Genomic DNA, 26,225 nt, shown 5'->3' with positions numbered 1-26,225 from the left:
CCCATCCTGCAGCCTGCCTTCCTGCCTCTGGGGTTCCAGGGAGCTGGCTCTCCCTGTCCCCCCAGGGTGGCACTACCTTTGTGGCCTCGCCGCACGCAGCGGCGCACCCCCCTGTACCTAAGCCCGGCGGCCCGGGACACTTGTCCCGGCCGCCGTGACTCTGGCTTTGTTTCAGCGCTGAGGCGCCGGGAGCGTAGCTCCCGGACCCCAGCGCTCACCATCCTGCTGGGCAGCCTACTTTCACCCACGCCGCTAGGGAGCCGGCTAGCCCGGTCCCCCATGAGCGGCGCCTGTCTGGTGGCCTCGCTGCAGCGTTCGGCGGGGAGCCGGGCTGCAGCGCACCCCCCTCGCCGGCTAGCAGCCCGGGACGTCCGTCCCGGCTGCTGCGGCTGGCCACCCGTGCTGGGCTGAGGCGCCGGGAGCAGAGCTCCCAGCCCCCAGCGGCGGCTCTCACAGAGAGCACTGCAGCGGGAGCCGAGCTCCCAGCCGCAGCGCTCACCCTTCTCCCCGGCGCGCACACTCCAGTGCGCCCGGGGCTACACTGACTGCTGCCGGGAGCGGAGCTCCCGGACTCCGGCGGTCAGCGGCTGCCTCCTCTCCCCCGGCGCGCACACTCTGCTGAGCGCGCCGGGGGGCTGTCCTCACTGCCGTGGTCTCCGGAGGGGTCCGGGACCACGGCACAGTTTAAAAAAAAGAATACAATTTTTTACATTAATAAAACACGGCGCCTAGCGCCCACAATACAATTCAAATTTGGCGCCAAGCGCCCCTTTGTCTTTAAAAATGGCGCCGGGCACTAGGGGTTAACCCCTTCAGTGCCGCAGGCGGCCATTTGCCTCGTGGCTGGGGCTCTCCGGCCACAATTACCTATAATATAAATGTATGGAAAGGGTTACACAGAATGATACTATGTATACAGTAATAATTACCTATAATATAAATGTATGGAAAGGGTTACACAGAATGATACAGTAATTACCTATAATATAAATGTATGGAAAGAGTTGCACAGAATGATACTATGTATACAGTAATTACAGTAATTACCTGTAATATAAATGTATGGAAAGGGTTACACAGAATGATACTATGTATACAGTAATAATTACATATAATATAAATATATATAGCATACGCTGGACTCTATAGGTTACCTTCTCGGATTGCAGTAAAGGGCACGCCTTCCTCTGCTTTCATACTGATGACTTTCAAAGCAACGAGTTGTCCATTAATCCTGAGAAAGCAAATAAACAATGTATTACTTTATCTGACCACCCATAAAGCTGCCCCGGTCCTGGTCTGTAGTGTCACTGCCCCAATGTTCTGTTCATCCCCTACAGCAGGATTACAAAGCCTATGACTTGCCAACTGATGCGGGGCCACAGGTTCCAACATCCAGCTACCTGAGCACGCCGGAACTGATGGCTCCACAACAGCCGGTATGTCACAGGTCCCTCACCTCTGTGACACACAAATAGCCATCTGAAGGTAATATAACTGAATGGCGTCTTCTATTATCTCCCCATTGCACCAGGGCTGGACAGGCCAAGTGACACTTCTGGAAAATACCAGACTGGCCCATGGCCTGTTGGCCAGGTCTGGCTGCATGAAAGCCACCTGGAGATCTGCTTGGCCAGCTCTGAGCTACGTAGACCAAGTACAAAAATCACCACAATATTGATCATGATGGAGACCCTGCGATTCCTATTTACTACGGCTTGTTACCAGTTGTAAATAAATGAACACTACCAACTAGAGATGAGCGGGCTCGGTTTTCTGGAAACAGACCACCCAAACTTCAGGGAATCTGAACATCGGCTCAGGTTTTCCCGCCTTACCCGGATTCCAAATCGAGACAAAATCGTCATCATTCCGACTTTGGATTGTTGTGGGTTTTCGATTCGATAGAAGTCGCTGCAGCGGTGATTCAGGCGCCAATTCACATCAGACATCGGAGAGCTGTGTGCTGCTGCCATCTGTGCTGACTCCATGCCCTCTCCAGATGAACCGAATATCCACTCCAGTGCTGCTAAGCTGACCTCTCTGTCCAGTGTCCATCCACTCCAGTGCTGCTGAGCTGACCTCTCTGTCCAGTGTCCATCCACTCCAGTGCTGCTGAGCTGACCTCTCTGTCCAGTGTCCATCCACTCCAGTGCTGCTGAGCTGACCTCTCTGTCCAGTGCCCATCCTCTCCAGTGCTGCTGAGCTGTCCTATCTGTCCAGTGTCCATCCTCTCCAGTGCTGCTGAGCTGTCCTATCTGTCCAGTGTCCATCCTCTCCAGTGCTGCTGAGCTGTCCTATCTGTCCAGTGTCCATCCACTCCAGTGCTGCTGAGCAGACCTCTCTGTCCAGTGTCCATCCTCTCCAGTGCTGCTGAGCTGACCTCTCTGTCCAGTGTCCATCCTCTCCAGTGCCGCTGAGCTGACCTCTCTGTCCAGTGTCCATCCTCTCCAGTGCTGCTGAGCTGACCTCTCTGTCCAGTGTCCATCCTCTCCAGTGCTGCTGAGCTGACCTCTCTGTCCAGTGTCCATCCACTCCAGTGCTGCTGAGCTGACCTCTCTGTCCAGTGTCCATCCACTCCAGTGCTGCTGAGCTGACCTCTCTGTCCAGTGTCCATCCTCTCCAGTGCTGCTGAGCTGACCTCTCTGTCCAGTGTCCATCCACTCCAGTGCTGCTGAGCTGACCTCTCTGTCCAGTGTCCATCCACTCCAGTGCTGCTGAGCTGACCTCTCTGTCCAGTGTCCATCCTCTCCAGTGCTGCTGAGCTGACCTCTCTGTCCAGTGTCCATCCTCTCCAGTGCTGCTGAGCTGTCCTATCTGTCCAGTGTCCATCCTCTCCAGTGCTGCTGAGCTGTCCTATCTGTCCAGTGTCCATCCTCTCCAGTGCTGCTGAGCTATCCTATCTGTCCAGTGTCCATCCACTCCAGTGCTGCTGAGCTGTCCTATCTGTCCAGTGTCCATCCTCTCCAGTGCTGCTGAGCTGTCCTATCTGTCCAGTGTCCATCCTCTCCAGTGCTGCTGAGCTGTCCTATCTGTCCAGTGTCCATCCTCTCCAGTGCTGCTGAGCTGTCCTATCTGTCCAGTGTCCATCCACTCCAGTGCTGCTGAGCTGTCCTATCTGTCCAGTGTCCATCCACTCCAGTGCTGCTAAGCTGACCTCTCTGTCCAGTGTCCATCCACTCCAGTGCTGCTGAGCTGACCTCTCTGTCCAGTGTCCATCCACTCCAGTGCTGCTGAGCTGACCTCTCTGTCCAGTGTCCATCCACTCCAGTGCTGCTGAGCTGACCTCTCTGTCCAGTGTCCATCCTCTCCAGTGCTGCTGAGCTGTCCTATCTGTCCAGTGTCCATCCTCTCCAGTGCTGCTGAGCTGTCCTATCTGTCCAGTGTCCATCCTCTCCAGTGCTGCTGAGCTGTCCTATCTGTCCAGTGTCCATCCACTCCAGTGCTGCTGAGCTGTCCTATCTGTCCAGTGTCCATCCTCTCCAGTGCTGCTGAGCTGACCTATCTGTCCAGTGTCCATCCTCTCCAGTGCCGCTGAGCTGTCCTATCTGTCCAGTGTCCATCCTCTCCAGTGCCGCTGACCTGTCCTATCTGTCCAGTGTCCATCCACTCCAGTGCTGCTGAGCTGTCCTATCTGTCCAGTGTCCATCCTCTCCAGTGCTGCTGAGCTGTCCTATCTGTCCAGTGTCCATCCTCTCCAGTGCTGCTGAGCTGTCCTCTCTGTCCAGTGTCCATCCACTCCAGTGCTGCTGAGCTGTCCTATCTGTCCAGTGTCCATCCTCTCCAGTGCTGCTGAGCTGTCCTATCTGTCCAGTGTCCATCCTCTCCAGTGCTGCTGAGCTGTCCTATCTGTCCAGTGTCCATCCTCTCCAGTGCCGCTGAGCTGTCCTATCTGTTCAGTGTCCATTCTCTCCAGTGCTGCTGAGCTGTCCTATCTGTCCAGTGTCCATCCTCTCCAGTGCTGCTGAGCTGTCCTCTCTGTCCAGTGTCCATCCTCTCCAGTGCTGCTGAGCTGACCTCTCTGTCCAGTGTCCATCCTCTCCAGGACTTCTGAGATGACCTCTCTGTCCAGTGTCCATCCACTCCAGTGCTGCTGAGCTGTCCTATCTGTCCTGTGTCCATCCTCTCCAGTGCTGCTGAGCTGTCCTCTCTGTCCAGTGTCCATCCTCTCCAGGACTTCTGAGATGACCTATCTGTCCAGTGTCCATCCTCTCCAGTGCTGCTGAGCTGACCTCTCTGTCCAGTGTCCATCCTCTTAACAATGGGAGAGAAAAGAAGGCTCTTGTGTGGGCGCACTCTTGTTCAAAAGTAGCTAGTTAGATAATGTGAATTAAGGAATATTTAAAACAGAGCTTTTAATAATAACATTAAACCATAATCGCCCATCCAAAAGATCCATGAAAGAATAAAGAATTACAAAAAAATGTTAAAATGTTCTGGTCTCTTTATTTCAAAGAGTGTTCGGAAAGTTGGTAGACACTGAGTTGTCATGGCCCCATTTCCCCTGACCAGTACAGAGTTTTTGTATTATTGGGACCGGGGGTGGTCAAACAAGATATTATAGAGAAGTCCAAATCTCTTCACTTAGATTAAGTTGAGTAGTAATCAAAGGTCACCAAACTGTTAAATCGATACCTGAGTAGTAAACAGATACCATATTTGCAGACAAAATTAAAGGCATTAAACTGCAATCAAGGAATAAAGTGACTAAACACGATAGTAGAGAAATGCTGTGTCACTGACCTGGGTTGGGAGTGTTGAGAACTCGGGGGTTCTTCCGATGATCCGGAAGAGGAACCACAGCTGGGCCGGAGCAGGGATGGCCGGATGTAGGTTTTCCTCATGCAGAACTCAGCCATTGTAACCGACGTGTAATGCTAAAGAATTAGTTGTGGCCAAGGCTTGGGGGCGATGCTGAAGTACCCAGAAGAATGAAGAACTTGTGAGCGATGTTGAAGAAATGATTGAAGATTTGAGAACAATGTTGAAGCACACAGAAGAATGAAGAACTTGTGAGCGATGCTGAAGAGATGAATGAAGATTTGAGAACGATGTTGAAGCACACAGGAGAATGAAGAACTTGTGAGAGATGCTGAAGAGATGAATGAAGATTTGAGAACGATGTTGAAGCACACAGGAGAATGAAGAACTTGTAAGTGATGCTGAAGAAATAAATGAGGATTTGATATTCAGTGTAACTCTGGAAGTTTGGGAGGCGTTCCACTTAGGGATACCCTGTAATACTGGAAGCACAGGAGGTGTCCCTCTGAGAGATACACTGTAACGCTGGTAATGCAGAGAATGTCCCACTGAGTGATACACTGTAACGCTGGTAGCACAGGGAAGGTTCCACTGAAAGATACACTGTAACGCTGGTAGCACAGGGAAGGTTCCACTGAGTGATACACTGTAACGCTGGTAGCACAGGGAAGGTTCCACTGAGTGATACACTGTAACGCTGGTAGCACAGGGAAGGTTCCACTGAGTGATACACTGTAACGCTGGTAGCACAGGGAAGGTTCCACTGAAAGATACACTGTAACACTGGTAGCACAGGGAATGTCCCACTGAAAGATACTCTGTAACGCTGGAACACAGGAGACGTTCAGCTTGAGAACACGCTGAACGCTGCTAGCACTGGTGATCATTGGAAAGACGATACTCAGGCGCCGGGGCTCTGTACGGCGTCTGCCTTTGAACTTCCCGCCTTCTCCCGATTGGCGGAAGGGGCCGATGACGTCACCCGCTCACCACGCTCTCGTGGATGCCGGGTGCAATGGCGGCGCCCACACCCCGGGAACCCGCCGGAGACAGCGCCAGCAAGACGCAATGACCCGGAGCCCACCGGGGGTGACGACCGCCGGGAGACCCAGCGCGCCCGGAGCGGTAAGCACGACAGCCGCAGCGCCGCGAGTGTGACAGTACCCCCCTCCTCTAGGAGTGGCCCCTGGACACTTTCCTGGTTTCGTTGGATGTTTAGAATGAAAGATCCGGACTAGTCGGGGAGCAGTGACTTCAGAAGCTTTGACCCAGCTCCTCTCCTCAGGACCAAAACCTTTCCATTCTACCAGCTACTGAAAATTCTTGTGAAGATAACGAGAGTCAAGAATAGTTTTGAATTCAAATTCTGTTCCAGCTTCAGTCTTTACCGAGGTTGGGCTAGGAGACTCCGAATGAAACCGATTTAAAATGAAGGGACGAAGGAGAGAAACATGGAAAGAATTTGGTACCCAAAAGTGGGAAGGCAATCCCAATTTGCAGACAACAGGGTTCAGGACTTGCAAAACGGGGTAAGGACCGATGAACCTCGGAGCAAACTTCATAGCGGGTACTCTTAAATGAAGATTGCGGGTAGAGAGCCATACCCTGTCACCAACTTTGTATTGAGGAGCTGCTCGCCGTTTTCTATCCGCAAAGAATTTGTAGCGACCAGAGATTTTCTTGAGATTAGCATGAACCCTACTCCAGATTTGACTGAAGTGCCGGAGAGTGGAAGCTGCAGCAGGAACATCCTCCGAAGGAAAAATTGGTAATTCTGGGACTCGTGGATAGAATCCGTAGTTAATGAAGAATGGGGACTCACCCGTGGAAGAGTGGTACAGATGATTATGGGCAAACTCGGCCCAGGGTAACAGTTCCACCCAATCGTCCTGTGAGGGAGAGAGATAAACGCGGAGAAAAGTCTCTAAATCTTGATTGACACGTTCAGTTTGCCCATTGGCTTGTGGATGGTAAGCAGATGAGAACTTGAGTTTTATTTGTAAGGCTGAGCAGAGAGCCCTACAAAATCTTGCAGTGAACTGTACCCCTCGATCAGAGACTATGTAGGCGGAAGTGTTCGCGAATAAATAGTAAAGCCAACTTGGGAGCCGTGGGTAAACCGGTCAACGGAACAAAATGTGCCATTTTTGAAAAGCGGTCAATAATCACCCAGATGGTATTGTAACCCTTGGAGAGAGGTAATTTGGTAATAAAGTCCATAGAAATATGGGTCCAGGGTTTATTAGGAATGGACAGTGGACGAAGCAACCCCGCAGGAGGCAGACGAAGAGTTTTGTGCTGAGCACATTGTGGACATGAATTGACATAATCTTGTATATCCTTCTTCATGGTGTCCCACCAATATGACCTTCGTAGAAATTCACACATTTTTTTAACTCCAGGATGAACGGAAAACTTGGAGATATGAGCCCACTGCAGTAACTTTGGTCGAAATTCAACTGGTACAGACATTCTCCCAGGAGGAGGACCCAGAGAGGTGGGAGCTGCTGAAAGAGACTGGACTGAGAATTAAGCTCTTTTCAAAGGAATTCTCCTCATCCGAGGCTGTTAAAGAATGAGACAGAGCATCAGCCTTAGCGTTAAGAGTCCCGGCCCGGTACTTAATAACGAACGAGAACCGAGTGAAGAAGAGCGCCCATCTAGCTTGACGGGGATTCAAGCACTGGGCCGTCTTGATATACAACAAGTTCTTGTGATCGGTGTAAATAGTAATTAGGTGTTTAGCACCTTCCAATAAGTACCTCCATTCTTTTAGGGCAGATTTTATTGCTAAAAGTTCCTGATCTCCAATGGTGTAGTTTCGTTCAGCAGGAGAGAACTTACGAGAATGGAAACCACATGGATGTAACTTCCCATCAGAAGAGTACTGTGAAAGGACGGCACCGATACCTACTGAGGAAGCATCGACTTCCAAGAAGAATGGTTTTGAGAAATTCGGTTGTTGGAGTACCGGAGCAGGCATAAAGGCTGATTTCAACCGGGCAAACGCTTCTACAGCTTCGGAAGACCAGAGACTTGGGTCAGACCCCTTTTTGGTTAGGGCAGTAATAGGTGCAATGATGGTAGAAAATCCCTTAATGAATTTCCGGTAGTAATTTGCAAAGCCCAGGAATCTTTGTACCGCTTTCAAGGAGAGAGGCTGAGTCCAGTCCCGAATGGCAGTGAGTTTCTCCGGATCCATGCGAAGCTCCGTACCCGAGATGACATAACCGAGGAACGGAATCGAAGGGACCTCAAAGATACATTTGGAAATCTTGCCGTAGAGACGATTTTTTCGTAAGCAAAGAAGTACTTCTTTGACCTGTACTCTGTGCTCTGCAAGATTCTTAGAAAATATCAGAATGTCATCCAAGTACACCACTACGCTTTGGTATAACATATCTCGGAAGATTTCATTTACAAATCCCTGAAAAACGGCAGGGGCATTGCTGAGGCCAAACAGCATTACCAGATATTCGTAATGCCCGTCCCTGGTATTGAAGGCCGTCTTCCATTCGTCCCCCTGTCGGATATGTATCAGATTATAGGCTCCTCTTAAATCGAGCTTAGTGAAGACGTGGGCTCCACGAACCGTATCAAATAGCTCAGTAATTAGCGGCAAAGGGTATTTGTTCTTAACGGTGATATCGTTTAAGCCACGATAATCAATACATGGTCTTAACCCCCTGTCCTTCTTCTTCACGAAAAAGAAACCTGCTCCAGCCGGGGAGGTAGAGGGGCGAATGAATCCTTTCAGTAGATTAGATTTGATATAGTCCGACATAGCTTGGGTCTCGGGTAATGACAAGGGATATGTGCGTCCCGGGGCGGCATTTTCCCTGGGATAAGCTCTATGGGACAGTCCCACGGTCTATGGGGTGGTAACTGATCGGCCGCCTGTTCCGAGAACACATCTGTGAACTCCCGATAGGCCTCCGGAATGAGCTCCTCATCCGACTTGGAAGATGCACGGAGCGGGTAAACAGGAGTAGAGACAACTAGAGTGACAAAACGAACTCCAGGACAATATTTGTGACGATTTCCAGTCGACGTGAGGGTTGTAAATTTTAAGCCAAAGGTAGACCAAGAACAAGATCGTGAGGCATCTCCGGAATTACTAGAAACTCCAAATGTTCTTGATGCAGAGCTCCAACCTGCAGCTTGATTGGCTCTGTGCGACTTGTAATAAGACCATTAGATATTTTGGTACCAATGATGGCAGTCAACGTTATAGGTCGTTTGACAGACTGTAACTGTAAACCCAGACTCTGAACACAAGAAAGAGAAACAAAATTCCCTGCAGCCCCAGAGTCCAGCAGGGCCTTAACAGGTTTGGCTATAGACTCAAAAAACAGAGACACGGAGAGTAAACAATCCACTGTCGGAGAAGATTTAGATGAAACCCCTAACTTGACTCCTCCGGAACAAGCTAGGCCTGCCCATTTCCCGGACGGGACTTGCAGAACTTGATAAAGTGATCCGCGGCTCCACAGTAGAGGCAGAGTTTACCCTCACGACGGGACCGGTCGATTTGCATGGGTTCGTCCGGACTCGGGGTAACTGTTTGCTTAGGCGGGAGAAGCCGGAATCTGGATCGATCCGACCGACTACGTTCGCCACCTCGTTCCTGCATGCGAAGATCCACCTCGACACAGAGTGAGATCAACTTTTCTAAAGGATCCGGCAGATCGATGGGGCTTATCCCGGAAGTGAACAAGCCCTCACGGGAGGGGGGGGGGGGGGTCCGCTCCTACAGTCCTTTCACGGCACCATTCTCCTACCTGACGAAAAATCTGACCTGCCTACCTGGTTTTTAAGAGGTGGAAGATTCGTAAGCCCCATCTATCTGGTGGATGCTTTCCACAGATAGCAACATTTTATTTAGAGAAATTCTTAATTATATCTGTACCTACTATATTTCAGTGCAAATTTTTCTATAAGGGTTTTCTCTGATACGGGCCTGAATCCGAGACTTCTATTGAGTCCAGGACATTATTATTCCTTACATCATATATATTATTAATTTTTTCATTGTCATCTTTGATTAATTCTGGTGTCAGATTTATTATAGACATGTTAGCCGATTTTTTTTTTTTGTATAGAGTATTTTTATTCAACAAGAATGAAATCATTGCAGACATTTCAGTGTATACTGGGAACTTCAATTATTGTTATACAATATATGCATGGACATATCCTTCTCAACAAAATATGTATATGCGTGGTACAACAAGTAGTCGCGGGTCCATATAGTGTCAACCCACAGATACCAGATTCTCTGAAGTCTGCCAACAAGATTCAAAACACATACTAACATTTCTTGTTTTCTCCCCGAGATACTGCGATAAACCCCCCCAACTATGAGGCCTAATACAGCCTACAAATCACCCGAGAGAAAGAAAAAAAAAAAGGTAGTATAAACCATAAACAAAACAACTCCATCAAGCCTAGATTCCTACAGTTATGCGAGGTGAGGTGCATTATCCCTATAGTGTAGAATATGGGAGAAGAGCCTGGCTCGTTCCCACGAGTCCCAGACAACCGGGCCGTTGTAAAAGGCGTACGGTAATTTAGGTTAAATTATTAATCTTTAAATTCTAAGGCAGGGATGGGGAACCTTCGGCCCTCCAGCTGTTGTTGAACTACACATACCAGCATGCCTTGCTACAGTTTTCCTATTTGGCAATGCTAAAACTGTTGCAGGGCATGCTGGGATGTGTTGTTCAACAACAGCTGGAGGGCCGAAGGTTCCCCATCCCTGTTCTAAGGGCAGGGGAGGAATAAATAGAGTTAATCCAAGAGGACCATATCTTTTCGTGTTTAGAGAGGGCATTAGATCTCATATAAATGTACCTATCCTTCAATACTGTGTCATTCACCAGGGCCTTAAATGAAGACATCGTAGGGGAATGTGGAGCCATCCATGTCCGTGCAATGCACACCTTGGCAAGGGCGCAGATACTACGTGCATACAAGTCCTCCCACTTAGGCCCCGAGTCAGTTCCTCCCACTCCCAGAATGCAAAATCTTGGAGTCAGCATACCTCTCGGTATTCCCGTATGTTCCAGAATCGACCCGACCCCAGCCCAAAACGCCTGCAAGGATGGACACTCCCACACCAGGTGCCAGAATGATCCGCCAGCGGCCCCGCACTTAGGACAAGCGGCAGCGCCACCAGCCCCAAATCTGGCCAGCCTGTTCGGTGTCATATATGATCTATGCAATATAAAGATTTGGATTTGTTGGAACCGTAGTGATTTGGTGACCTGGCTCGAATTCCCCAGTGCCACCTCCCAGTCCTCCACATCCATGGGGCCCAGATCACGCTCCCAGCGTTCCCAAAGGTTCGAGAGCGGGTCTGCATGAATTGTTTTTATAAGGTACGAGTAAGTGAAGGAGATCACCTTGACCCGACCCAATGAGCATAGAAAGGTCTTTATGGGGAAGGGGAGAAGCACCGGGGGAGAATCCCCAAACTGTGATTGTAAAGCGTGCCTGAGCTGTAAAAATCTATAAAAGTAAGAGTTTGGGAGACCAAACTCTTCCTTTAGTTGCTGAAAGGACTTCATTGTACCATTGTTATACAACTGGAATATGGAAGTTACTGAATATGGGGCCCACACCACCCCCCCTCCAGAGACCCCAATTCATGGAATGATGCAGAGTGCCAAAGGGGAGTATCCGGGTCCATACTATCGTACCCAAGCATACGCATCAAAGCTAGCCAAATCTTCATGGCTTGAAAAATAATAGGAGGGGACAGCCGAGAGGCGCTCCCCCCCACTACAATCTGCGCTGGAGAAAGGTCCGGGTAGTAACATCGGAGAAACGCCCAGCACAGACCGGCCTCCTCTCCTCCCCGCAACCAGATACTGATGTGTGCCAGCTGGGCCGCATAGTAATATAGTTGGAAGTGAGGCAAGGCCAATCCGCCATCAACTTTTTGTCTAGTGAGGGTATTTAACTTTATTCGAGGCCTTTTATTGGCCCATATCAGAGATGTTAGTATACTGTTTAATTTCTTGAAGAAGGCCGGGAATATGTATACAGGGGATTGCGAAAGAACATACAGTAATTTGGGCAAAACTATCATCTTAATAAGGCTAACCCTACCTGTCATTGTCAGCGGGAGTTTACACCAAGCCCTTGACTTGCGTACAATCAGCTGTACAAGTGGGTCAAGGTTCAAGGATATAAAGTCCGAAGGGTCATTAGTAACCTGGATCTCAAGGTATTTAAACTGGCCTGTCCAGCTCAGCGGCAGGGAAATCCTCGGAGCCCGGGGAGGAGAGCCCATAATGGGCATTATAGATGATTTGGACCAGTTTATGCGGAGACCAGAAAAGTCGCCAAAGGTCCCTATGACCTGCAACACTACAGGCATATCCACACTGTAATAAATAGTGGAAAACTGCTCTAATCAAGCTGGTAACAATCCCCAGGTGCTGCGGGAGGGGGTTACTCTAGACAAGAAATACAAAAGGGATTTTTCCCACGCACTCTGCTGGCTGTTAGTAAGAAGAACTATATACTATGTAATAATAGGAAATTTAGAGCTCTTCGTTACATATGTTTTGCAAAAAATATGATAAGCCTCCAGGCCACTTCACGGCTGCTCTATTACTGGAGGTCCCTAACTAAGCATAGGTCCAGGGCTTGGACCCCACAAAGTCGGCTCAGGCCCGACCACCCCAGGGCAGCACACCATTGAAATACTAAAGTGTTAATATGTGTTAAGAAAGAAGCAGAAGCTATTGGTTAGAAAGTGCTACAAAAATAAGGGTGTTAATAAAATACTCAAAAGAGTAATATTAGTGAAAAAATAGGAGTGTTACATAAGTGCTAAATAAATAATATGGCATGCTACCCCAAGGTGGCCCAGCCCCACCAGACCCGGGGGGTACCACTCCCCAAACCCATACACAGCATAATAACAATATCATCCACTATGGGTCATACAATTGCTTAATGTATGGCCACATGATAATGGCACATACAGAACATATCCAGATTGAGAGCTAGTTTACCTGGAGGCACCCCTGTATCCTCCAAATGGCACCACAGGACCCAGCATGCCCTCCTAATGCTGGCTCCATCTATGCCTCTCTGAACTGCAATAAATAGTGGAAAACTGCTCTAATCAAGCTGGTAACAATCCCCAGGTGCTGCGGGAGGGGGTTACTCTAGACAAGAAATACAAAAGGGATTTTTCCCACGCACTCTGCTGGCTGTTAGTAAGAAGAACTATATACTATGTAATAATAGGAAATTTAGAGCTCTTCGTTACATATGTTTTGCAAAAAATATGATAAGCCTCCAGGCCACTTCACGGCTGCTCTATTACTGGAGGTCCCTAACTAAGCATAGGTCCAGGGCTTGGACCCCACAAAGTCGGCTCAGGCCCGACCACCCCAGGGCAGCACACCATTGAAATACTAAAGTGTTAATATGTGTTAAGAAAGAAGCAGAAGCTATGGGTTAGAAAGTGCTACAAAATAAGGGTGTTAATAAAATACTCAAAAGAGTAATATTAGTGAAAAAATAGGAGTGTTACATAAGTGCTAAATAAATAATATGGCATGCTACCCCAAGGTGGCCCAGCCCCACCAGACCCGGGGGGTACCACTCCCCAAACCCATACACAGCATAATAACAATATCATCCACTATGGGTCATACAATTGCTTAATGTATGGCCACATGATAATGGCACATACAGAACATATCCAGATTGAGAGCTAGTTTACCTGGAGGCACCCCTGTATCCTCCAAATGGCACCACAGGACCCAGCATGCCCTCCTAATGCTGGCTCCATCTATGCCTCTCTGAACTGCAATAAATAGTGGAAAACTGCTCTAATCAAGCTGGTAACAATCCCCAGGTGCTGCGGGAGGGGGTTACTCTAGACAAGAAATACAAAAGGGATTTTTCCCACGCACTCTGCTGGCTGTTAGTAAGAAGAACTATATACTATGTAATAATAGGAAATTTAGAGCTCTTCGTTACATATGTTTTGCAAAAAATATGATAAGCCTCCAGGCCACTTCACGGCTACTCTATTACTGGAGGTCCCTAACTAAGCATAGGTCCAGGGCTTGGACCCCACAAAGTCGGCTCAGGCCCGACCACCCCAGGGCAGCACACCATTGAAATACTAAAGTGTTAATATGTGTTAAGAAAGAAGCAGAAGCTATGGGTTAGAAAGTGCGTGGGAAAAATCCCTTTTGTATTTCTTGTCTAGAGTAACCCCCTCCCGCAGCACCTGGGGATTGTTACCAGCTTGATTAGAGCAGTTTTCCACTATTTATTGCAGTTCAGAGAGGCATAGATGGAGCCAGCATTAGGAGGGCATGCTGGGTCCTGTGGTGCCATTTGGAGGATACAGGGGTGCCTCCAGGTAAACTAGCTCTCAATCTGGATATGTTCTGTATGTGCCATTATCATGTGGCCATACATTAAGCAATTGTATGACCCATAGTGGATGATATTGTTATTATGCTGTGTATGGGTTTGGGGAGTGGTACCCCCCGGGTCTGGTGGGGCTGGGCCACCTTGGGGTAGCATGCCATATTATTTATTTAGCACTTATGTAACACTCCTATTTTTTCACTAATATTACTCTTTTGAGTATTTTATTAACACCCTTATTTTTGTAGCACTTTCTAACCCATAGCTTCTGCTTCTTTCTTAACACATATTAACACTTTAGTATTTCAATGGTGTGCTGCCCTGGGGTGGTCGGGCCCGAGCCGACTTTGTGGGGTCCAAGCCCTGGACCTATGCTTAGTTAGGGACCTCCAGTAATAGAGCAGCCGTGAAGTGGCCTGGAGGCTTATCATATTTTTTGCAAAACATATGTAACGAAGAGCTCTAAATTTCCTATTATTACATAGTATATAGTTCTTCTTACTAACAGCCAGCAGAGTGCGTGGGAAAAATCTCTTTTGTATATCCACACTGTAGTCGTGTAAGAAAAGTAACAGGTCGTCTGCATAAAGGGCTATTTTGTCAGTACATGGACCCGTGTCAACTCCCCCAATGTCCGGGTGCGATCCTTCCAAGCAAGCCAAGGGCTTGATGGCTATGGAAAACCAGGCTGGGGAGAGGGGGCATCCCTGTCTGGTGCCCCGAGTCAAAGTAAAGGAGGAATAAACATAGCCATTAACCAAGATCCTGGCGCGTGGGCTTTGATACAGCAATTTGATCCATCGTATAAAATTAGGGCCGAAGCCCATACGTGTCATGACCCCCCCATAGATATGGCCATTCGACACTGTCGAATGCCTTAGCCGCATCCAGTGAAACCACAACCGCGTCCGAGGGGAAGTCATGGGGAGCCTGCAAGATAGTGTATAGCCTGCGCAAATTAATGGACGTGGATTTCCCTGGCATGAAGCCATACTGATCCTGGTGTATTATAGATGTAATGACCAAGTTAAGCCGAACCGCAAGGATTTTTGCCAGGATCTTGGCATCGGTAGGGATAAGGGAGATCGGCCTATAGGACTCTACTAGTTTGGGGTCCTTACCGGGCTTTGGCAGTACTATAATTACGGCCTCAGACATTGAGGGAGGAAGTTGATCAGTGGCAAATATGTCTGTATACATCTCATGCAGCCTGGAACCAAGGAACTGTATGTATTGTTTATACAGCTCAGTGGGGATGCCATCGCTTCCCGGAGATTTGCCACTGGGAGACATTCCCACCGCCGCCGTCACCTCCTCCAAAGTCAAGGGCGCGTCTAGAATATCCCTAGCCTCGGGGGAAAGCCTGGGAAGGGGTATATTGGACAGGTACAGGTCTAAGTCTTCCACGGAGCACGTCGACTGAGAGTCATAAACCTCTTTAAAGTATGAAAGGAACATCTGCGCAATGTCGGGGGTATTATCTACTATGGAGCCGTCATGGCCAGACATCTGCACTATCGTGGACCCAGGACGGTCGTAATGCACCAAATGGGCCAATAAACTACCTGGCCTGTCCGCCTGCATATAGATATTGGTGGCCCTAAACAAAAGGGAGCGTGCATTTTTATCCGAAAGGTGAGCCAGCTAGGCCTCCTGAGCTAACAGCCACCTTGCCTTTAGCGCAGAGGTTCCCTGAGTCAAATAGCGGGTCTCTAGATCCCTATATTCAGATTCAAGCTGTCTCTCCGTCGCTCTGTACTCTATCTTGCGGGCAGCTATTTTGCCTATCAGTGTACCACGTAGATAAGCTTTGAACGCATCCCATACAACCGGTGTGGGGGCCGAGCCCGCGTTATCTGCAAAGAAACCTTCCCATCTAGAAGGTAAATCCGGGCACTCTCCCAGCTGAACCAGCCAGGACGGGTGCAACTTCCAATATGACTGTCCCCTCCGGCACTCCACATCGAGAGACAGCAACAGGGGCGAATGATCGGACACCCCCCTTGCCTCATAATGAACATCCGTTATGCTAGGTAGGAGCTTGGGTGAGACCAGGGCCAGGTCGATTCTGGAGAAGGAGCCGTACGTACTGGAAAAACATGAGTACTGCCTAAGCTAAGGGTAGCAAGCCCTCCAGACATCTACCCACTGCATGCTATCTATAAAATCCGCAAACTTAGACTGGGATATAGATTGGCCGCCCCCCGCCCCTGAATCCCGAGAAGACCTCCATCTATCCAGAGAGGCATCCAACACGTTGTTAAAATTCCCGTAAACAAAGAACAGGAGTATGTGGAGAGGAAACAATAAATGAGGCTGCCTTCTGCAGGACATCATACGATAACGGGGGAGGAACATAAACAGACAAAATAAAGAAATTACGGGAGTTCAGCTTGCATTCCAGAAACACAAACCTACCATTTGGATCCGTGTTTACCGTAATTAATTCAAACTGTACAGTTCTCTTTATCATGACCGACACCCCCCTGGAAGAGGAGGAGTGGGAGGAGTGATACGCCCAGCCTACCCAAGGCCTGCGGAGCGACAATAGTCTATTTCCCTCCAGGTGAGTTTCACTCAGACAGATAATATCCGGGCCATATTTCTTAATAATTTGGAATACTAAGGATCGCTTCACTTTATTATTAATGCCCCGGACATTCCATGCCAAAATCTTGAGGGCAGACATGTCATCCTTTGCGTCATCTGAGACACAGCATTCAGAGACCCCACAGGGTGAGAAAGGAACCCCCCCATCACCATTATCCAAGTATCTATCTGCCCGTATTTAGTACCATCCCTGGAACCATATCGTCCGCAGGCCCCAAGTCCAGAGCCAGACCCCCTTAAATAGCACCTCGTCACCTCACAATTTGGTAAATAGCCATATGAAAAACGAAAAACTGAGAAAAAAAGGAATAGAAAAACAACAGAAAAACAAACATCATCCCAACAACATCCCCCTTCCCCGTATACCTCCCCGAATTGTGGCATACACATATCCCAAACAGAACTCTAACCTTGGTGATCTGAAAGCCTACGGCAGTGCTATGCGTAGCATACAGATTCAAACAAAACCCCACAATACAAAACCTGATGCGTAAAAGTCACTACCCAGCAAAGTCCAGAACAACTAATTCAAAGGGAAGCTCCCCGGACTTATACTTGCATATTGTAGGCTGATGTAGAAAGGACACTGGATGTCAGTCCGGAGCCATCTGGCGGGCACCCGGAGCGTATCTGTCCAGCCAGGCCGCCGCCTCCCTCGGAGAACTGAAGAACTTAGTTTCCCCGTCCGCCACCACACGCAGCCTGGAGGGAAACAGCATCGAATAGGGAAGATTCAGGTCACGAAGACGCCGCTTGATGGGCAGAAACTGGGCCCGATCCTTTTGGACATCCGCTGCAAAATCTGGAAATGCCGATACCCGAACACCATTTTGAAGCAGGGGGCCCTTCACTCGGCCCAGGCGCAGGACGGAGTCCCGGTCTTTATAGTGCAGAAACTTGGCAATAAATGTTCGCGGAGGTGCACCCGGGGGCAGAGGCCGGAATGGCACCCGGTGCACCCGTTTCACCGCAAACTGGGGCGTAAAGGATTCAGCGCCATACGCCTCTTTCAGCCAGGACTCCAGGAAATCCTCGGGATGTGCCCCTTCCTCCTTTTCAGGTAGGCCCACGAATCTCACATTGTTTCTGCGAAGGCGTCCCTCCATATCCAGGAGTTTAGATTGCATAGCCGAAACTTGTTGGGAGACAGCAGACACAGACCGCTGCAAGGGGCCAGTGAGGTCCTCTAGGTTGGAGACCCGCGTCTCTGTTTTGCCCACTCTCTCTCGGACGCGCTGGACATCCTGGCGTAACAGTGATGAATCGCACTGCACCTTCTCCATTTTGTCCGACAGGCATTGTTCGCTGGCCGCTATGGCCTCCAGGACTTGTTGAATGGAAGGGGCAGATGGCTGCATGTCCGCACCCGAATCGGCACCGGCGGGGGGAACGGGTCGAGTAGAAGGGGAGGTTTTAGGAGAGGACTGCGTCGGCTGGGTGGGAGGCTGGCGGACGAACTTCTCCAATTTAGCCGCCGCCGCGCTTTGACCACCCCTCACCATAATATCAATGTACAAGCAGCACTCACAGCCCAGGTATTCAGTGTCAGGAAATTCAGCAATGGACAGTAATTGCAGTGTCAGCAATGCACCAGGGCCCCAGGCATCCTGTAATGAATCAGAGAGGGGAGGGGGGCCAGGGGGATCCAAGGGGAAATGTTATATTGTAATATAGGCTGGGCAATGAGAAACAGGGCAGCGTGTCCTGAATCACTCCATCCAGCCCTGCAGCCCCTTGAGAGTCCCAGAGCAGTGCAGTGCAGGAGGATTAGTGCAGGGAGGTACTTTCAAGATGGCCGCCGGGCCCACAGCCTCAACTCCTCCACTCAGTCACACTGATCCCGGGCGCCAGGGGACAGGAGCAGCCAGGTATGGGATCCAGGGGGTGCAAGGGGAGGGCGCCGCTTACCCCACACCGCTGATAGCGGCAGTCTTCCCCGCGGGTCCGCGTCCGCGCGCGCCCGCGGCAGCGCGGCCGTGTCCCGCAAATCGAGGCCGGGGATGTGCTGGCGGCCTAGGCCTGAAGTCCGGGCGGTAGACGGTGCTGGCCGGAGACGCAGGCAGAGGTCTCTCAGTGATGCCCGCCACCTCCCCAGAGAGGCTAGGAGTAGTAGGAGCCGGAAAGCAGTCTTAGGGGAGCCCAAGGAGAGGATCAGCATTAATAATCCGGGGAGCTCCTATATCCTGCTTCCTACCCGCTTGCCGCCGTGGCCACATGTTAGCCGATTTTTAAGACAAGCATTTTTCTGCATCGTTTTTCTGTATCAATATTGGGACAACGTCTTGTCCTATACAATACATTCTGACAGTTATATCTTTCTATTGTATAATCAACTTACAGGCTCAATATTAGTCCCACCCAAACTAAAGGGTAGGACCCCAGGGAGTTTTTCCTAACATCTATAGGACTTTTAGTCTCTGTGTGATATATTCCTTTGTTACAGTCAGGGCCGTTTCATTTTTCTATTGAAGCAATCAGCCTGCCATATTAGTCCTTCCATTTAAGAAATTAACCTGTCAGTCTGTCCACTTATTTCATGGACTCTCATCCACGATTCACAGAGCACGGTACCACGTTCGTGGGAACTGTTGAACCGTGTCTATCGTGGAAAGCAGATCCACACATTTTCACTTACTTTACTCATTAATTTTCCTCTCATCTATCTTCTCTCATTATTTCTTACTATATAATTTCATATATAGGTGCACTCTCATTGGTGTACAGACCACATAAATCTCTACTACCATACCACGCTGTCAGCGCCCAATCTCGTTCGATCTTGGAAGCTAAACAGCGTTGGGCCGGGTCAGTATCAGGAGAGGAGACTGCCTGGGAATACCTGGTGTTGTAGAGCAGGAATTATTTTCCTTCTCTATGTGACAAGAGACACCAACAGCAGTATCACCACTAATCCTATCCAGCATTTCTCTACTATCGTGTTTAGTCACTTTATTCCTTGATTGCAGTTTAATGCCTTTAATTTTGTCTGCAAATATGGTATCTGTCTACTACTCAGGTATCGAATTAACAGTTTGGTGACCTTTGATTACTACTCAACTTAATCTAAGTGAAGAGATTTGGACTTCTCTATAATATCTTGTTTGACCACCCCCGGTCCCAATAATACAGAAACTCTGTACTGGTCAGGGGAAATGGGGCCATGACAACTCAGTGTCTACCACCTTTCCGAACACTCTTTGAAATAAAGAGACCAGAACATTTTAACATTTTTTTGTAATTCTTTATTCTTTCATGGATCTTTTGGATGGGCGATTATGGTTTAATGTTATTATTAAAAGCTCTGTTTTAAATATTCCTTAATTCACATTATCTAACTAACTACTTTTGAACAAGAGTGCGCCCACACAAGAGCCTTCTTTTCTCTCCCATTGTTAGTCTGTGTACTGTCTGGCTCTGGGTGCACCAACAACTAGGACAGCATATAGGAGAAAATTGAAAATATATTTTTCTCCTCCCCACTAACAAGGGTAACTTATCGTCCAATTTTGGTTCCTTCTCTTTATATACGTTATTATATTCTATTTTACCTGTGCCCGATCGCCTTGTGTCTTGTCGTCAGTGTCCATCCTCTCCAGTGCTGCTGAGCTGTCCTATCTGTCCAGTGTCCATCCTCTCCAGTGCTGCTGAGCTGTCCTCTCTGTCCAGTGTCCATCCACTCCAGTGCTGCTGAGCTGTCCTGTCTGTCCAGTGTCCATCCTCTCCAGTGCTGCTGAGTTGTCCTATCTGTCCAGTGTCCATCCACTCCAGTGCTGCTGAGCTGTCCTGTCTGTCCAGTGTCCATCCTCTCCAGTGCTGCTGAGCTGTCCTGTATATCCAGTGTCCTTCTCTCCAGTGCTGCTGAGTTGACCTCTCTGTCCAGTGTCCATCCTCTCCAGTGCTGCTGACCTGTCCTATCTGTCCAGTGTCCATCCTCTCCAGTGCTGCTGAGCTGTCCTGTCTGTCCAGTGTCCATTCTCTCCAGTGCTGCTGACCTGTCCTATCTGTCCAGTGTCCATCCTCTCCAGTGCTACTGAGCTGACCTCTCTGTCCAGTGTCCATCCTCTCCAGTGCTGCTGAGCTGACCTCTCTGTCCAGTGTCCATCCTCTCCAGTGCTGCTGACCTGTCCTATCTGTCCAGTGTCCATCCTCTCCAGTGCTGCTGAGCTGACCTCTCTGTCCAGTGTCCATCCTCTCCAGTGCTGCTGACCTGTCCTATCTGTCCAGTGTCCATCCTCTCCAGTGCTGCTGAGCTGTCCTGTCTGTCCAGTGTCCATCCTCTCCAGTGCTGCTGAGCTGTCCTCTCTGTCCAGTGTCCATCCTCTCCAGTGCTGCTGAGCTGACCTCTCTGTCCAGTGTCCATCCTCTCCAGTGCCGCTGACCTGTCCTATCTGTCCAGTGTCCATCCACACCAGGACTTTTGAGATAACTTCTCTGTCCAGTGTCCATCCACTCCAGGACTTCTGAGATGACTTCTCTGTCCAGTGTCCATCCACTCCAGGACTTCTGAGATGACTTCTCTGTCCAGTGTCCATCCACTTGTCACGCCTGAGGTCAGATGCTGACTTGGGGAAGCCTCAGGTGTAGGGGTAGACGTGTAATTGAACCTGGATGGCTGGATAGGGTTCCTAGACATGCAGGATATCGTTGGAGCATGCGCCTGAAGGAGTGACCAGAATAACAGAGGGTTGTGTAAAAGGTATGTCTTTTATTAAGCACGCAGGTAAAGCAATCACAGCGGCAGATGGTAGTAAACTTAAATATCAGCAATCGGTTAAACCCCAATAGAAGCGCACAGGTATTATGTCAGTAATAGTCCTCAATGCACAGACGTCAGATAAATGCTGTTGGTAATATGAGGCATCAATATGGCGTCAATCATGGAAGATGCGTTACTGGTAACGGACGTCCACGGATATGGAGGTAATGAGCCGATACTGACCAGAGAGAGATGATACTGGTGCTGCAATGTTAATGGAGAATTACCGATGATGCTGAACCAATGGTGAGACACAGATGACGAGGAATCGGTGATGGAAAACCTATAGTGTAAGGAATCGATGATGGCACACCGATGGTTACAGGAATCGATGATGGGACATCGTAAGTAACCAGAATCAATGATAGGTCACCGATGGTAATCGGGAACGATGCTGGAACATCGATGAAGTCAGGCGGCACCGCTGGATGGAAATTGGTGCAGGACTCTTTAAGTGGATGGAATCACAGGAGCTGGTAACCCGGAACTGCAGAGCAGAGAGAACAACCAGACATCCAACACTGGGTTAGACACCCGTAGCACTGACAATCATGAAGTGCTTTCACAGGACACTTATAACCACTGGGAAGTGGTGATTGGCTGAGCAATCAGCTAGGAAGCAGACTGTAGAGGATTGGTTGTAGAGACTCATGTGATCTGACCAAACATGGCTGCACCCATGTTTGGATATTGGAGGGAAAATCTGTTTGGAAAAAGCATGCTTGTGGCCTACAGTAATGGCGGCGGAAGCAGAGGCCGCGGGGAGCTGAGAGCGACATCTGCCTGGACTGGAGGGACAAGCTGCACGACCACAGTATCAGCAGTACCGAGTGACCTCAGGAGCAACTGTGGGGACGCTGTGCAGCACACCGCACACAAATAGCGCAGACGATAGCCAGACCTGGAATGCAGGGCCAGTCTGGAGAGACACCGGAGAGGTCTGTACATGTGTCCTGTCACCTGGATCGTGACAGTACACCCTGCCCCCCCCCCCCCCCCTCCCAGGACACCTCTTAGGTTTACGAGGAAATCTGGCATGGAAAGCCTGGACAAACTTCGGAGCATGGACGTCTGAAGCATTTGTCCAAGATCTCTCTTCTGGACCGTACCCCTTCAAGTCAATAAGGTACTGGAGATGACCATATCGCAAGCGGGAATCTAGAATCTTGGGCACTTCATACTCAACACCCCGTTGAGTTTGGACTTTGGGTGCCTTTGGAAGAGTAGAGTGCAACCGGTTCAAGACCAACGTTTTAAGAGAGATACAGTATGAAATGTCCTAGAAAATTTCAAAAACAGAGGTAGTTTGAGTTTATAGGCCACAGGATTGACGACTTGTTCAAATTGAAAAGGCCCAATATAGTGAGGAGCGAATTTCATGCTGGGCACCTTAAGCCTTAGGTTCTTTGTGGAGGGCCATACTTGATACCCTGGCTTGAGAGTAGGAACAGCCTTACATTTTTTGTCAGCAATTTTTTTGAATCTGATGGAAGCTTTCAGGAGAGCTGATCGGATATTGTTCCAGTTTTTGGAGAATTGTTGCAGAGTAAGGTCAACAGCAGGTACAGATGTAGCAGGAAGCAGCTGAAATTCAGGAACTCTGGGATGGAACCCATAGTTGACATGGAAGGGCATGGATGTGGATGAAGAATGGTATTGATTGTTGTGGCAGAACTCCGCCCTCGGCAGTAGATGAGCCCAGTCATCTTTCGAGGAGGAGACGTAGATGTGCAGGAATGATTCCAAGTCCTGGATTCACCCTCTCAGTTTGGCCATTTGTCTGGGGATGGTAAGCTGTGGAGAATTTTAGCTTGACTTAAAGGGTTGCACACAGACTTCGCCAGAATCTGGCCATGAATTGGACTCCTCTATCGGAGATTATTTCTAAAGGTAGTCCATGTAGTCTGAAGATTTCTTGGATGAATACTTGAGCCAGCTTGGCGAACCGGTCAACTACCACCCAGATGGTATTACATTTGTTGGACTCTGGAAGGTCTGTGATGAAGTCCATTGACAAGCGAGTCCATGGGCGATGGGGTACAGACAAAGGCATCAGCTGCCCAGCAGGAGACTGGCGTTTTACCTTATGCTTGGCATACTTGAAGCAGGAGGCAATGAACTCTGTGACGTCTTGTTTCTGGGTCAGCCACCAGTAAGTTTTCTGACTATCTGCATGACCGGCGAACTGAGAAGAGTGTGCCCAATGTAGGAGCTTCTTCCGAAGAGCCGGTTTCACAAAGCTTTTCCTGGATGGAGGCCTACAGTCCACTCCCACGACGGAGAAGGCCACTGGATCAATTATAAGATGCATACCAGTGGTACCAGACTCATTTTCTTGCTCTGAGGAGTGGGAAAAGGCATCAGCCTTACGATTTTGGGACCCTGGACAAAATGAGAGCTTGAAGTGAAATCTGGAAAAGAAGAATGCCCATCTGGCTTGGCGAGAATTGAGACACTGATCTGACTTTAGATATAGAAGGTTTTTGTGATGTGTTAGAATAGTAATTATGTGGGTGGCACCCTCAAGCAGATATCTCCATTCTTCAAGTGTGAGCTTAATAGCTAAAAGTTTTTGATCGCCAATGGCGTAGTTGTGCTCAACGGGAGAGAATTTTCGGGAGAAGAATTCACATGGATGGAGATATCTTTAGAGAGGATGGAATCGGCCAATCTTGGATAGCATTAAGTTTCTCTGGACCCATTCTGAGACCTGAACCAGAAATAATGTATCATAGGAATGGAATGGACTTAACTTCAAAGACACTTTTCTCTAGTTTGCAATAGAGATGGTTGACACGGAGATGGGACAAGACTTCCTTCACCCAAAAACGTTGTTCCTCTAAGTCATTTGCGAAGATAAAGAGGTCATTGAGATATACGACAACATGACGATAGAGAATGTCACGGAAGATTTTGTTTATGCAGAGCAGGGAGAGCACCTCTCCTGCCCGGTGCTTCCCCGCTCTACAGACTATAGGTGTGTGCCAGCAGTGCTGCCTGCTGGCACACACCTACGGCCCTGATTGGATGCGATGAATTGCGGGTGCTAAAAAGTACCCGCGATGTGGCACTGATACATCTGATTCCGAGAGATCATACAGTATGTGCTGCACATATGATCTCCAGACTCCGAACCGATGCGCACGGGACCGCGCATCGGATCGGATCAGATGTCAAAGACATCCGATTTGGCTTGCTTTCATCCGATATATCGGAACGATCCTTCGGAATCAGATGCAAACAGGTCAAATTGGACCTGTGTCTGGGGGCCTTAAGTGTCACATTAGTGTTGTATTTTTCTGTCACTGCCCACAGTGCGAATATATTTTTGTAGAACTGCATCTGTTCACTCCGCCTCCATTTCCTTGTACTGCCCTCGCGCCTATAGTTCTTGATGAATGAATACGTTTGGTTACTTTCTATGGGGTCGTATAGTTTATTACACTGCCCCCCTGTCTGTCACTGCAGTGCCATTCTGATTCCCCGATGTGCCATGTTGGAAGTTGTACTGCCAGGTGTTTGTGTCGCCCGGTGCTGTCGCTTAGCTTAGTCATACAGCGGCCTTGGTGCAACCTTTTACCCTAAACTGGATGAAAACAATATAGTGAGACGTGAGGTGGTCAAAATTGACTGGAAATTAATGTTATTGAGGTTAATAATATTGTAGGAACAAAAACACCCCCAAATTATGTGATTTTAGCAGTTTTTATAAAAAAATAAAAAAATACAGATTAAAACCAGAACATGTGAGGATGAAATAGAGTAGAATGCAATATTATTGTGCTTGATCTTCTGACAATAGATATTAAATATGTACTTTTAAATAATATATTGTGTTTGAATTCATACATTAAATACATGAGAGACTCGCTTTGTAAAAATAAATACCAATGTTTTACTATACAGAGCAGTGTTTTTCAACCGCTGTGCCCAGTATTTACAGGCTGTGTTTTTGGCTGCTGATTTGTACACTGTGGCTGTCCAGCAAATCCCCCCGGTTGTGTCTTTCTGCCGCACTCACATTATCGCATTCTCTGGTCAGCGAGCTCTGCTGTGCAACGCGTTTCAGTAGCTGCCGGCAGATCTCAATTCCTCTCTCTTAAGAGACGACAATGTGTTTTCAGAATTACCGCCCAATACTAATTTATCTGGTATAAGTCCATCTTTTAATACTCACATGTTGCGGCTTTTTCTCTCAGCCGGGTAACAAAATTATCAGTGTATTCACCGTCCTCTTGTTTACTGCAGCCACAATTATACCTCCCATAAATGACGATTTTGCAGGCGTACAGTCGGGCTCCAATGCATCCAGGATTGCGGTTACATCTATTGCTGCGCAGGAAGACTCAGGCTGTGCTGATAACGTGACGACATTCACCGCCCATTGCTCTCCTCAGCATGGACATTCACCGCCAGTCGCTCTCCTCAGCATGGACATTCACCACCCGTCGCTCTCCTCAGCATGGACATTCACCACCCGTCGCTCTCCTCAGCATGGACATTCACCACCCGTCGCTTTCCTCAGCATGGACATTCACCACCCATCGCTCTCCTCAGCATGGACATTCACCGCCCGTCGCTCTCCTCAGCATGGACATTCACCGCCCGTCGCTCTCCTCAGCATGGACATTCACCACCCGTCGCTCTCCTCAGCATGGACATTCACCGCCCGTCGCTCTCCTCATGGCTG

The 26,225-nt window shown here is 48.8% G+C and overlaps 1 protein-coding gene and 1 pseudogene across 1 annotated transcript in view; one reads left to right on the top strand and one right to left on the bottom strand.

Annotated features, from left to right (window-relative positions):
• Positions 1 to 26,225, bottom strand: part of CDK15 (cyclin dependent kinase 15) — a gene marked incomplete at its 3' end in the record, with an annotated part of 538,867 nt that overhangs the window by 271,983 nt on the left and 240,659 nt on the right. The window contains exon 5 of the mRNA XM_063950471.1: positions 1,155 to 1,234. Coding sequence (XP_063806541.1) covers positions 1,155 to 1,234 — 80 coding nt within the window. The remainder of the gene's footprint in view (positions 1 to 1,154; positions 1,235 to 26,225) is intronic.
• LOC134987307 (5S ribosomal RNA) lies at positions 19,515 to 19,633 on the top strand (annotated as a pseudogene).

Source organism: Pseudophryne corroboree, assembly GCF_028390025.1.
Source record: "Pseudophryne corroboree isolate aPseCor3 chromosome 7 unlocalized genomic scaffold, aPseCor3.hap2 SUPER_7_unloc_9, whole genome shotgun sequence".
Taxonomy (NCBI): Eukaryota; Metazoa; Chordata; class Amphibia; order Anura; family Myobatrachidae; genus Pseudophryne; species Pseudophryne corroboree.
The sequence above is the reverse complement of the archived record's forward strand: the minus strand, read 5'-3'. Positions and strand labels throughout refer to the sequence as shown.